Source organism: Centruroides vittatus, unplaced genomic scaffold, assembly GCF_030686945.1.
Source record: "Centruroides vittatus isolate TY-2023 unplaced genomic scaffold, ASM3068694v2 scaffold_149, whole genome shotgun sequence".
NCBI classification, from domain to species: domain Eukaryota; kingdom Metazoa; phylum Arthropoda; class Arachnida; order Scorpiones; family Buthidae; genus Centruroides; species Centruroides vittatus.
Window position 1 is genome coordinate 2193473 of NW_027122681.1, and position 15235 is coordinate 2208707.

General features: G+C 30.9%; 1 protein-coding gene across 2 annotated transcripts in view; it reads left to right on the forward strand.

Annotated features, from left to right (window-relative positions):
* The window catches only part of HtrA2 (HTRA2-related serine protease), a 39383-nt gene that overhangs the window by 15488 nt on the left and 8660 nt on the right, over positions 1-15235 (forward strand). Inside the window, exons 2-3 of one of the 2 annotated variants that reach the window (XM_067285014.1) lie at positions 8670-8831; positions 13247-13451. In XM_067285014.1, the coding sequence (XP_067141115.1) occupies positions 8758-8831; positions 13247-13451 (279 nt within the window). In that variant the 5' untranslated portion in view covers positions 8670-8757. Of the gene's footprint in view, positions 1-8669; positions 8832-12721; positions 13174-13246; positions 13452-15235 lie in introns of those variants that run through there. The other variant, XM_067285013.1, reaches the window with a different exon arrangement.

The window sequence follows — 15235 nt, forward strand, 5'->3', positions numbered from 1 at the left end:
GTTAAAGTAACTGATGGTTTTCTGTTAATCGTAACATTATCGTGACTGGGGAAACATTAAAAAATTTTAAACCTGCGTCATTTTTTTCTTTTTTTTTTTTTAAAAAAAAAAGAGAGAACTTTTTTTCTGCTTCTCCTTCCTTTTGCTTTCTTTTACATTCCCACAGCAGATAATTGATTTTAGACAGTGATAAAATGGATTATTTGTAGCCATTACTGGAAATTATCAGTGATAGTAATAGATTGGTAGAATTAATGACGGGAAAACAGTAATAACGAGAAATTTTCTTTAACGATCTGTGTTAGACGTGGAAGTTTGCAGTCAAAGTTGGTGATAAGGCTTTATTGCCTCGTTGATCGCCTGATGTATGACCGACGCTTCGATCATAGACGAACTCTTTTTTCCCTTCTGTTCGGAAATCTCTTCTTTTTTCCCCCCTCCAAACGGTTTTTTAACGGAAAAACTCCGATTTTTACATACTCCCAAATCGTTAACCATTGTCGGATGGGCGCTATTACTCGATATTTTTGACATTTGAAGAGATATTTCTCCCGCCTCATTTCTGTTTGTTTATCGCCAGTTTTTGGTATATTTCTTTCTTGCTCTTCCTATTTTTTTTAAAAAAGAGAAGTTATTAATTTAACGTTGGGAATTCCGTAATTAAATTAATTACCGAGAATTTAGGCTCGTTTATTTTCTCTACCAAGGTAATAAATTATCGGCTACGATAAGAAATTATATTTCTATAAAAGCTAAGCGTGTTTTTTTTTTAAAAAAAAATAAATTTAATAAACGTAATTTCTAAATAAAAATTTATTGTTATTATTATTATTATTCTTTTAATGAAAATTAATCTCGCGCTCTAATATATAATAAAAATTTTTATTCAGAGGGTGAAGCGAGAATGCCATCTATCGAGAGAAAATTCATTTAAAAAAACATTTATAAGATATTAGACGCGCTTGTGGTTCCTCTAATAAAACTTGGAGTTTGATATCTCGCTAGAAATATCGAGTGCATCTTCGAGATAGAGGCTATAAATAGACAAGATAAATTTTTGTCAAACTGTTTGTCTGCCCTCAAACTTCATATTCGTTTGTCTGTAAAAAAAAAAAATACTTTCCTAGTTCAGTGTGCAATTAAAATTTTTCAGTTATTTTTTCAAATTATTTAATTTAGAATTGCATTTTAATTAGTAAAATTTTCCCGTGTTTAAAACACTGCTTTGAGACTGTGGTCATAGATCCAAACAAATATCAATATTATAGAAAGTAAGGAAAATAGAAGAAAAATATGCTTAATTTCTCTTTAAAACAATAAAAAGAATGTAAAATTTTAAATTATTTTGAAGTTAAGAAGATAAATTTTAATTTTTTAGTGAGGAAGAATGAGTTAGATGAACATCCTAAACCAAACACCAGAAGATTCAAATAATTGTAGCTATTATTAAGGGGAAAAGAAAGAAAATAAACTAATTTCTGTTTAAAATAATAATTAAAAAAAAAAATATAGAAAAGTTTTCAGTTATTTGGGAACTGACAAACTATTTTAAATTTTTTAATGCTGAACAGAGTTGGATTATGCTTACAGTGAACCATAGACAAGACCATGTAACGCTTCTTTTACATGTTTTTTAATAACTGTAGCTGCTACCAGAGAAAATAATTAAAAGAAAATAAACTTAATTTATTTCTGAAACAGCATTTTATTCTTTTAAATTAATTCGAAACTAAAAAAATATATTATAATTTTTTAGTGACGGAGAAGAGTTGGATAATGATACTTAACCAAATATCAGAAGGATGTTTAAAGTATTTTTTACATGTTTTTTAATCCAAGTTTAGCAAATAAACTTATTATAAGGCCTAAATTAAAAAGTTTATAAGAGAAAGATTCAATATATTTCAATCAATTTATGATAATTTCACAGATTCCCCTTACCAAAGATCTCTCTAACACGTTTTAATGTAGAAATATGTTAAAGAGATTACAAAGAGAAATCCACATATAAAATTTTAAAAATATTTTAGCCAATAAGATAAGACATATTTATGTCCCTTCTATGGATAATTATGATATTAATATAGCAATAAAAAAAATTAAAAATAATAAAAATTTCTATAGAAAATGAGAGGTAATATATTTCTTGTGTTCATAAAGCGAAATAAACAGGTAATAATTACAGGCAGCGATTACATTCCAATACTCTTTAGTCTTGTATTTGTTAATTACTTGTCTGTAAATGTTTAATTAACAGCCAACGACATTTTCAACGCCTTGTCATCTAATCGATCGGACGCCACAAATCTTGCACCTAATGAATTTTAAAGACCGATTTCTATTGTTCAATCTTCAAACAATGGCCGACCGATAAGTGGCAAGGATTACATTTTAATCACTTCTCTTGCTGCTGCAGGGAGATCGCCTTCCGGGAATGCCTCCTTTGTTTACGCTCCTATTGATTAATAGCTTCAGTAATGGTTTCGGATGGGGAATTGGCAGCAAGATATCGGGAAAAGCAAACTGTTTTTTTTTCCTCCCCTTCCGCCTCCTCCTCCTCCTCCTCCTCCTCCTCCTAGTCTTCTCTCTTCTCACTTTCTGCCCCCCTCTTTGATTTCTTATTCAACGTAGTCGGCTTTAGATCAGTTTTTGCCAAATGATTTTTGGTTTATCAAAATTTCGATTGTTTCTTTTCTCAAATTTCCACTGGGTATGAATACATATATATAGTTATTTTTTCCGCCTAATCTTTTTTGTGTGAAGCCATGACTTAATGCGCTATGCGAATTAATTACAAAAAATCATCAATCTTTGCGGTATTTTTAATTAAATATAATTTATATGGATAATAATACAGGATAATTTTAAATTATCCAACAAATTAATTGGGTCAAATATATATTATTCATATATATATATATATATGATTTAATTTAATAAATTAATTTTAAAGATGCGAAACACGCAATAAATAGGCATAAGTAGAGAGTCATATGGCTCGGATCCGAACATGGAAAGGCCTCAAAAAGTTAGTTTATTTTGATAAATGGGTGAGAAATCTCATTTTATTTATAATATTTTGTCTTTAGAAGAGGTGTGAAGCTCTGTATGTCGGCCCATGTCTCATTTCACGTCTCTTAGGTCTTATATCAATAAAATGTGATCTAAGGAGCACGCTATTTATTGACTCGGAAACACTTCGAAATTGTCCTAATTAGTAATTTAAAAAAAAACGTTCATTTTCATTAATTTAATTTCTGCTTTAAAAGATATTAGAAGGAACCACAAGTTCAAGCTGGTGTGATATTATAAAGTATGAAAATCAACTATAAACACGTTTTTAGATGATGAAAGTAAAGAACAACTCATCATTTAATCTGAATAGATTTACTAAAATGGTGCGTACAGATAATTTTATTAATGTTTTAATATACCACAGGACTGTAAATTTGAATAACACGTGAAAATAACATAATCAACAACTTCGTATTTTGAGCTCATCAAGGCAGAGTGAAAAATAAAAATAAGTAAAACACCGAATGCTGGTAGTTGGTCGCGGGTTCGCGCCTGACCAACAGGCTAGCCATATGGAGTTTTTCGCGTTTATTCGCGTGCCTAATACATAAATAGGGTATAGTCTCCATAGAAAGTCTTCCGGAAAGCATCTTCCCCTTGGCAGATTGCCCATGTGTTGCGTTGCCTTATCCCATCAAATCAAATGTTCTCAAACACTCCACAAGTTTTGAAGTGAATAAACAATAAAACGTAAATTTTATGAATAAATTTACTTATAAATAGATACATTTCTGCATTTTTAATACAAAAAAACCATAAGATTATTATCATTTGATTAATGGAACATATGAAGTTTAATAAATGAAATTATTAAGGAAAATCAATTCGATAATTGATTTTCCTTATAGGCTCCACGTTACAACATACAAGAGAACCTTCCTTCTTCCCCAAATAATGGGTAATAAGCATTATGAATAAACTGTCTTTGAGAACAGAACGAGGCCTCTCGTAATACTGCTTATAATTATTAATAGGATGAAAGCCTGAGAGCCACATTACAAGAAAATATTCTACAATAAATAATTAAAAAAAAAAAAAAAATTAGAAAAACAATCGTAACGTCGCTTTCTGTTCTATAAATTTCGATTGATTCCGTTTCGCTTTTAAAACGCACCAATCGGAAAGTGAAATTTTGGTGACGTAATTTTTTTTTAATTGCTGGCAACACTGATAGACAATTTAAAGTTTTCAAATTAAATGGCGGAAGAAGAGGATGAAATACGTTTACGACTAACTTTTAAATTTCCTCGCCTCAATAAGCGGGAAATTTCATATTGGCAAGATATGCATTATCAATGAAATTATCAAAAAAATGGATGTCCGGCATTATCAACGCATTGACATCTATTTTTGCTTGTTTTTTCCTATTATTGACCACTAGAGTTCGCTAAGAAATTCTGTTTTACAGAAATTTTTGGCAAATCTCGTGGTCAATAATCGTTTTAAGAAATTAATAATTAGTGGTCCTTAGTGGTTCTCATTCCCTATAAATTAATGTATACAAACCTTCGACGGCCCTGCTGATGTCTATGGTTTCTGGTGAAGTAGAAACGAAGCATACGTCATAATTGGAGGCTATGTTAAGTTGTTTGTATGCTATTAAGATACTCTAGAAGCTCTTTTTTTTTTTCAATTTGTGGTTTAAGGCAAGCTCTAGAATGCTGTAGATCATGAATTTCAAACTTAAACGCAGCAAAGGACCAGCCAAATAATTGTATATCAGACGCGGGCCTTATTCATTATTATTCGGTAAACCAAAACATAAAGTAAACTAAAAAACAAGGCTTTAACAAAACCCTTTTGTTGCCATGCCTTTACGACTATTTTAATACTGATTTTTAGAAAAGAAATCATCGAGGTCCGAGGGCCGCCATTTTGTGATCCCTGCTCTAGATGCTCTGGAAGTCATGCATGAGCATGCAGCGTTTTGCTACTTTTAGAGCATCTATTAGCAGCATTCTAAAGCTTCTAAAGCATCTGAAAACATTAATTTTTGCTATGTCTTCGGTCTATCTAAATATAATTTATGTATTTTTTTTTTTTGTGCAGGTATACTGAATGTTTGCACTTATGTAACCCGCTATATAACAAGCAGAATGAGATGCGATCTAGTTACAAGCGATTTCCCACTTTTTAAAATTTTATTCTCTATTTTCTTATTTAAAATATATTAGAAAATTACAGAACTGGCAGAGATCGAGAGAGCTGAAACGAAGTCTCATCACAGGTGCGAGGCCTCACCTCTCCGAAAGCCCTATATATATAGGCCTATATAGATAGATAGATATATATTATATCAACAAAACGAATTTTTTGGTATCTTATTAAAAGAAATTTTAATTTATATTATATTTTTTTACATAAAAAACGAAATTTTAGGCCTGTGTTTAGAGAGTCAGAGCCATATGGCCCCGAACACAGAGGCCATTCGTGAAGATGTTGCTAAAATAATAGGCCTATATTTGCTTATTTATGAGGGATTTAATGAATTTATTTTCAAGAATAAATAAATTTCTGGTAACAGAATCATTTTTCTTCTATTTGTCAATCGCGTTAATCCCGCTGTGATCGCTCGAAGATACTTTCGACCATTCACAACACGATCTTTATCTCCTACACTAACGTCTATCGCTATTTGTTTATCATTTCCAATTAATTAGGCAGTAAATGAAGGTCATTTTTAAAGTGCTATAACTTATTGTACGTTGCTACAACTAAAAACTTTCATTAGAAACAGCATTTAACTGTTTTTGATCTATTAATATTTAAGTATAATTTCTTTTTCTCTTATTCTAATTTACGAACAATAATTTACGTCATAAATGCAGGCCCAATACACACTTGTATTTGAGAATTTTTGCATTACTTTTAAACAAAAATGAGGTTTAAAGTTATACGAGGCCCTAGAAGCTAGGGCCTAGATAAGTGCGAACTAGCGAGGCCACTTTTATACAAGTTTATAGGCTATTATATAAATCCGATATTACAATATTGTACAAGGCCTACGTTTCTAACTAATGCTAAATTCCAGCAGGGACGATGAACATCTGGGTGACAAAATAAGAGATCAATAGAAGACAAAATACAATATAAACGAGCAATTATTTATTATCACATTGTCACAATGCCGGGTTGCAATTTTTAACCATATTTTTAATTTTTTTTAATTTAAAATGTATTCTCTCCACCTCAAATCAGTAATGGCTTGTCCCTGTACATCATACTTTTTCCTTAACAATAGAGTCGAGCAGGTCATCTATCTAACACCTTTCGGAGGAAAGTTTTGAATTGAAATAACGTTGCTTTCGGTACAAACCAAAAGTTCGTGTATAGTTAATCGGGGCTTTCTGCCCCTGACGTTTCCATATCCGCTCTCGTATTTTACCTATCTAACTTTGTTCTCGAGATTAAGGAAAGACAGACGGACAGACTGCGACAGTGGGAACTTACAGGTGTATAATTTTTTTCAAATTGCAGCCCAATAACAATTCTATAATTTGCGAGTATTTTCGAATGATTAAGATAGATAAATTATCATTTTATATTATAAAATCTGCTTCCAGTTCTTTGGGATCTCTTTTGTAAGCTGTGACATAGTGAAGAGGGTTGAAGACGTGCAAATGCCCCAGGAAATAAGTGAGAAGGGGTGCTACGAGCACTGTTCTTAACAGTAAATAATTGCATAAAACTGTTATATACAGATTATATATACTATAAAATATATTATATAATATGTAAAAAACAGTACCCAGGTTATAAGAAAAAATTGATATCTATGAATATTATATCAAAAAGATAAATCAATAATTTTCGTTACAGTAATTTATTAATTAAATAAAAATATTTTATAGCATAAAATATAATATGCAATCATTACTATTAAAAATATAATTCAACAATAAAAAACATATTTAATTTTTAACATTTTTATTTTTATATACTTATGGCGCCATCTATGAGTGGAATGTTATTCGAAAAAATTAACTCTTAATTTGTAAAATCAATATTTTAAAAGAAAGATTATAAGTTATATATTAAAAATATATTATATATGTATTTATATTTATACAAAATTATACAGAGACCTTTAATTATAATATTTTTTTTATTTATTAAGTGTATAGATCAATACATAAAGAAATGCTTGCTTTATTACATAAATTTCAAAAGTTAATTATTATTATTATTTTTTAAGTAAATAAATATAATATTTTTTGTAAAAATATTTCAAAATAAATTATTTAAAGTAATTTTAGCAAATTATTAGTTAATATACAAACATTTTTCAAAAACGATCAACCAATGAAAATTGTTAATTAACGGTATTGTAAAATTCAAATTTATAATTATAAAAATAAAATAATAATATTTTAATAATAGTAGAATTAATAAACAAAATATTAATTTTTATATTTAAAAAACAATAACGAAACAAAAACAAATATTCATATTTTATTTTTATTTATTAATATTTTCGTTTACGTCCGCTATGAGCGTAAGAATCGCTTTAAGTTACGTAATTTTTTTTCAAATACGCTTACGCCGTTTGTTAAGGTTAATTTAAATTTAAATTTTGATAAATAATCAACTGGTGAGTTAAAATCTAATTTATAAATATGAAAATTTTTAATAACAAATATAAATTTAATTTTCAAGTTATTTTATATCTTTAGGGATTTTTATTTGAAAAATTAATTCTGTAATTGTTATCTCTTGTTTGATAAACTCGATTGTTCTTAATTAATTTAAAATTCTATCGCCGCTTTGTTCTAAAATTAATTATGTAATTTTTAAATATATTTATTTAATGCGCTTCTATCGATTAATCGATACAGTTTATTATTGTTGTTATTTTCTTTTTTAAGGAGTTTTAATAAAATTATTCGTTTAATTTTCATTGTTTTTTTAAATAATTTTTTCTCTATAATTAATTCTATCGGATGTAGTTAAATTTTATTAATTTTATCCAATAGAAAACGAATAAAAATAATTTTACTATTAAAAAAATGATAATAAAATTATTATAAAGTTAAAAGATTTTAGACTTATTCGTCCAAATATATTTAAAGGTTTATGATTTAAATTTTTAAAATTTAAATCTCCTGATGCTGTATCCATCTGGTGTATAAAAATGGTATTAATTAATCTAAAGTTCATTTGTTTGTACAATTAAAATTATTATCATTTTATTAATTTGTAGAATAAAATAAAATTTAAGACAGTTTAAAAGCTACACGTGATTTAGTTTTTGAAAAAAAAAAATTAAATTTTGATCGAGTTCTAGCGATAGCGATAGATTCAAAGCGATCGGTGTTTGATCGCCACGTAAAGTTTGTGAGCTTTTTAATTGCTCTTTTTATATAAAAATTATTAAATGCCAAGATGCCAAGAGCATATTTTTTTAAAAAAACCTATGAGAAAAATCAAGATATTTTAATATTTTGAACACGCTAAACGCGACGCATCGCGCGTGTTGTCGTTTTGTACCAGTCGCTAACGCTATTTTAAATATTTAATTTTATAATAATAATCGCTATTGATGTAAGCTATATGTAATAAAATTCAAAATGAACAATATATTTTGTTTCTAACAGAATCGGAGAATGGTCAGCCAATCAAAGAACCGGCGCAACAATAAGAATGGAATCTGCGAAGAAGTTTTAGGGGAATGCTACTGTGAAGATGCCATACAAGTTCAACAACTTTGTAACAGCGGGCAGCAATCGCACGCTCGTTACGTATTTGGATCGCTTTTGGTAATGTTACACTTACTTGGAATCAGTACGGATCACCGATCCACACCGTCGCGTTGGGAACGTTTTATCATTAAATTAATCAATGCTACCGTTCTATGCGTCATGATCAATGACGTGTACGTTATATTCATTCATAACGTTACTCCTTCATTACTCCGAAATGTACTTTGCAGCCTGTACGTGGGATCTGCAATCTACAGCCATCGTAAGATGAGATATTTGGCGGCTGAAATTCTTGATTCGCTCGATAAACATTCATATCTGATCGTGCCCGATAAACAGGGGATCAAATACATCAGACGATGGAGCTTAGTCCTCACAATTTCGGGAATTTATTATTGTTGGCATATTTGTCCGCGAGTTTAATTTTGGTAAAGTTTTATGGATTCAGATCAGTTATTAAGGGTTATGCACTCGGAGTGAGCGAGGTGAATGTTTGGATATCCACGTTGATATTCGTACTCATGGTAGTAGCTGGCGTAGTTGTTCTCATGCCTCTTTATTACGTCGTTGCCTTCTACTCTTTGATCACTTTGTTCTTGTCGTGTTTATTTTCCAGTCATTCACGCCTAACAATACGATCTATAAAGATCAAACCATCATCTCAAAAGGAGCATACACAGCAATCGTTTTCTTTCTATTGCCATCTCTGTGAGTTGGTGAAAGTCATCGATAACATCTTAAGTTACCCATCTATGATTTGGCTGATCGTCAATTTGTCCATGGTTTTCTCTTTAGCCCACAATTTCATTACTACTTATTCGAAAGTCAATTTCATCATCGATTGGGGAATATATTTCGTTCCCGCACTGTTCGGCCTCTTCGCTTTCGTGGTTCAATGTTTTGCGGGTGATTGCCTATCCAAATATAGTAGATCTTTGATACCCTCACTGAGAAAATATTCTTTGAAGCAGAATGCTGCAACAGATTTTTCTAACTTCGTCGACTTAATACTTGATAGAATGAGACTGCACCCTCCCGTTTTGACTGTTTTCGGTTTCGTTGAGATTAATAATAATCTTATACTAAGTTTGTTTAGTGTTGTTATCGCATATATGGCTATTGTTTCGCAAATTCCTGCCGAACATTTCGATTAGATCGGAGTGAATTTTCTATTCACTTTAGAAGTTTCTGACGTTGTAGCTGTAATTGTTTCATACGAGCTTGTATAATATTGCATACAATTAATATTAACCATAATGTTAGAAAATCAAGCAATAGTATGTAAAGAAAAACATGGGTTTAATCGTAGGGTTACTGTAATCAAATCATTAGAAAAGAGGACATTAAGAAAATATTTGCTGAAAAAAATAGTACAATATATCAGCTTATTGCTCCAGGGGTCCAGGATCGAATCGGAACAAACAACTCTTCAGGAATCGTTCATGGAGAAGTTCTATTTCGGATATGTCTAGCCCCGTCCCTCATCACCTGGATCGCCCCCATGGGCGTAGCCAGGAAGGGGCATGGGTGGGCACGGCCTCCCAGTTAATCTGGTGCCCCTCCCCAAAAAATTACAGCCCGGCCCCACGCAGTTAACTTTGTGCCCCTTCCCAGAAAATTATAGCGCGGCTCCCCCAGTTAACTTGGTGCTCCTCCCCAGAAAATTACAGCCTCTACTAGGCCACCCGTAACAAAACCCTGGCTACGCCAATGGTCGCCCCCATTCTGGGCTTGGCCAAACCTAAGATGGGTTGGTAGAAGGTCCATAGGGTGGAGAGAGGCAAATATTAAAAAAAAATATTAGTTTTTTATATTATAATGGGAAAAAACAGTTTCAATCTTGCTTTTCGTTTTTATCCTTTTTATAAATTCATAAAAACCTACCTAACACAAAAATTTAACTTTAAAAAAATGTCCGGAAAAAGGACGAATGGTGATCCCCGTGTAATGCATCTGTTTTTGTTCTCAAACTGAATGAATTGCATAAGCACTTTCCTATTCTTGAATATTTAAATTTGAACCTTAAACAGTGAATTATAAATACTATAATTCAAAATTTAATATTTCAAGAAAGTACAAACTTTACTAAAATTTTAATTATAATATTTAGTTATCACTATATTCGAATGTTGCAATTGTTAGCTAATGGAGTATGCCTTTCTTCTGTCATTCCAAAGCTTCAAATATTGTGTTTGATGGTATTTTCTGTATTTGTAATTTTTTGAACCTCAATAAATTCATTTTCACAAGGCATTATTGTAGATTAGCCGAATGCAAAAATAGCAACTTTAACTACAAAACTGCTGTAAACGTATAATTTTGATTATAAATACTGATATGAAATAGCAATGTAGTACAATATTTTGGTGTCTGACATGTTTATAAATGTTCATAATTTATTTTCTTCTGGAAGAGGTTAATGTAAAAATTATCTACAGTTGTACGGTACGTATAAATCAAATATTTATCATATAGAAGTCATATATATTTTTGCAAGTTTGATATAAATAAAGTAGTTTTGCAATTAAACATGGCTTTATAAATTTCTTTACAATAATTAGCAAAAAAATTTTAAGCAACTTAATTAAATAATAAGGCTACGTCCTACGTAGGTTTATTATTTAGTGATGGAATTAACTGGGATTATTTTATTAATTCATAAAAAGAATTAGAAGACACTATGACAAATTCTGTTATTTAGGATCTTCATTTGGTAGTTCAAAATTCTGCTGAATATTGAATTATCGATTGAAAATCTTGATATCTGTATGATTTAGCTGTAAGTGTTTTGTTGTTGCGAGTTCGAATTCAAACCGGTTATTTCCTGTATATAATGAAATAAAAATTTACAAAACTGAAAAGTAGAAATATAAACGAAATTTAATTAAAAAGTTAATATTTAATTCAAATAAAAAGATTTATGCTACTTATATATGAAGCGCATCATACAAAACGGCGTCTTATCCACTTTTTAAAATTTTAAATCATTTGTGATTTTTTAAAAAAACTTTTCGTCCTGTGGGCATTACAGCATGCCCATTATAGATTTGGCCGGCGGAGTGGCCGTGGTACAAGGGACATATTTGATTTAAGCCGGGGTCCCCTAGAACGGTAAACTGCCACCTTAACCACTCGGCCACCCTGCCGTTTAGTGAAAGATACAGCAGGATTCGAACCCTGGACCTTTGGTTTAGAAGACCAACGCCGTACTACTGGTTCACTGGGCCTCGATCTAGGATCATATATGCTATCTGATTACTAGTATAAAGAACTATCACCATATAATATATTTATGGTTCGAAAACAGGCTTTTTCCCCCCTCCCTGGGTGCACTAAGAGAGCCTCTTTTAGCAAGCCCATTATGGATTCGGCCAGGCCCACAATCGAGGCCGGGTAGTGAGGGACGGAGCACGACATATCGAAAACAGGCTTATAGCATTATACATCTTTATTTATAAACCAATGTTAGCGTTTTCAAGTTTAAAGCTGTAATTGAATACTGAAAATTAAGCGAAAGTGTATAAAACGCACTTTGAAATGGCGCGCTTCGTTATATAATATTTTAAAATATGAACGTAAATTTAATATTAATCAAAAATTAAAACCGCAGCTTATCAATTTAAAAGTTATACTCCATATTTAAAATATTAAAAATATTTAATAATAAAATTATAAAATTTATTTTTTACAAAAAATAATAATAATAAATAAATAAATAAAAATTGAAAATAAATGTCATGTCGAGTTTCTTAACTAATATCCGACGAAATTTTAATAGCGTCCCCTAACGACGTTTGTTAATAAATTTATTTTAAAATATTTTAATAGAGAATTTAGTAATCCTCATTAATAATTATTTAGTAATCTTCATTATCTAAAAAAATATGTTAATAAATATTACAATAACGTAATACTTTTCAATCTTAGATGATGTCATGCAGCATGATTCATCCCTCTTGTGGCAATTCCATATAACACAAATGGCGTGGAGGGAAGGTTGGATGTTGTTCACTCGAGTTGTCAAAGAAACGTGCTTTAGGGAGAAAAATATACGAGTTAAATGTTACAGAACTCTTACAAGGCATAATTTTATCGTTAATAATGGGCACAATCTATTAAGAAGCGAAACATTACGGAAGAATTACTATATTCCCTTTGCAGGCCTTAGTTTTGGAATTGGCATAGGTTCATATTATTATGTATCTAAATATAAGGCAAAAGTAGGCGATATCCGTGAGAAAATTAGAAAATTTTCATCAGTTCAAGCTGCAGAAGTCTTTGATTATGGCTTGAATGCTGCTGCTGCTGCTACACATTCTTCTACCGAAAAGTATAATTTCATTGCTGATGTTGTGGAGAAAGCAGCCCCTGCTGTTGTTTACATTGAGATCAAGACTGTGTATGCCTCTATAAATACTGTATTTTCACGTTTATAAGAGTGATTCGTAATGTTTGTATTTATTTATTTTCAGGCATCCATTTTTTGGAGATAGACCTGTTGCTGTTTCTAACGGATCGGGTTTCTTGGTGAGGTCTGACGGATTAATTTTAACTAATGCTCACGTTGTTGCCAATATGAAAACCGTAACCGTCAAGCTATATGATGGAAGAGTTTTCGAGGGACACGTGATAAGCTTTGACAGGAATACCGATCTGGCCACGGTGAAGATTAATGCTGTATGTTATGTTTTGTATTTTCCATAACGTGACACACGATTGTTTTGTGAACCTTGCTGGGAGCTACACGTTGCCTATTGTGGCCCTGAATATTTACTTGTAATGTAAATAGTATAGAGATATGCTTTGGATCTCTTTAATTCATATAACTTATACCCTTTGTGTAGTAACATGGACTTTATCCTTATTACTGTGCATCAGAAGCCCAGCCAAGATTCGTGAAACATAGTGTAACTATTTTTTAATTACTTTTTCAGTTTTCTTATACAGTGAAACCACATATAATGAGTGTTTCGCATAATGAGCAAACAAATTTTTTAAAAAACCGACTCGCTTAATGAGCGATGTTTTGCATAATGAGTGATGATGAGAGGGGAAGTCCCGGATTGTGTGCATGCTCCATCATGCTATTATCTGTGATTTTTTTTTGTTTTCTGCAAATGAATTCACATTCCAGGTTAGTTCATTCCATTCTAGAAGAAAAGATGATGATTTACACTCCTTAACAATGTATATTGTATAATTTTCTTTGAATAAATGTTATACATAAAATACTGTATTTACTCATGTATAAGATGATCTTGCATATAGGACAAGGTGTGACTTTAAAGATTAAAATAAAGAAAATTAGATTTATTAATACAATTCTAATTTTATTTCATTTAATCACAAATAAATTATCATCAAATGGTCGTATTAAGGCAAACAACCATGTTTTCTTTATGCTATCACCTTTTTTCTATGCGGATTTGCCCTCTGAAGCTTTGTTACAATTCTCCTCTTTTTCACTCTTAGGCCACGAACACACATGCGTAAAATTTTGTGGCAGAAAACTGAATCAGAAATCAGCTTTCAGTTCAGTTTCTGTTTTACGCTTTTATGCCAGAACACACGTAAGAATTCTGGCCGAATAGGAAACACCACAGCCACCAACAGTGCTAATTTTATTAATTTCTTCCTCTCATATAGACTATCTATCTCTTTGTACCTTCCATTTTTTCTCCACTTTCTCTGCTATAATATAGAAAATTTAAATTAATACACTTGTATTCCAAATTTAAATAAAGAACGTGTGATCTAAATACTAGGCCTATATATCGATTCTATTAGACCTACCTGTTGTTTGAAATTTTGCACCTACAGCCATCCATAAGCATTGTTTAAATACAGTATCTTTATACATGACACTGATGTGGTTGAACGGATTCAATAAACCCCTCTATTTAATTTATTTTTTGTTTTTTCGATCACAATTTGATCACCGTCACAATTATAGGGTTAACCTCATTGCCGCCATTGTTAGAATAAAAACCACATGTCTACTTTGAAGTCATAGAAAAGACTTCTCTTTATTGGAGGAATTTTGGCGTAAAAAGTAGAGACATGCTCTATTCTTTTTTCAGTTCTGTTTCAGCCAAAATTTCAGAAAAATGTTTATGCTTTCTGTTTTATACTAGATTTTACGCTGAATTTTACGCATGTGTGTTTCTGGCCTTACTCCACAAAGCAGCATTCTCTGATCTGTCAAGTGAATTTAAAATGAAGTATTTCTTGAATGACTGCTATCAGCTCTTGAAGAATGCTTTTCCGTGCACCTGATACCCACATAGCAAAACCAAAAGATTATAATGCATGTGACAGGAAAAAGTTTATTTTTAATGATTCAGAGTGTACAAATATTCATTAAAAATACCATTTTAACAAATATGAAATAACTACATTTATAATGATTGCTATTTTTGGATTATCTCTTTAAAAAAGACATTCATCTTGACCTCGATAGC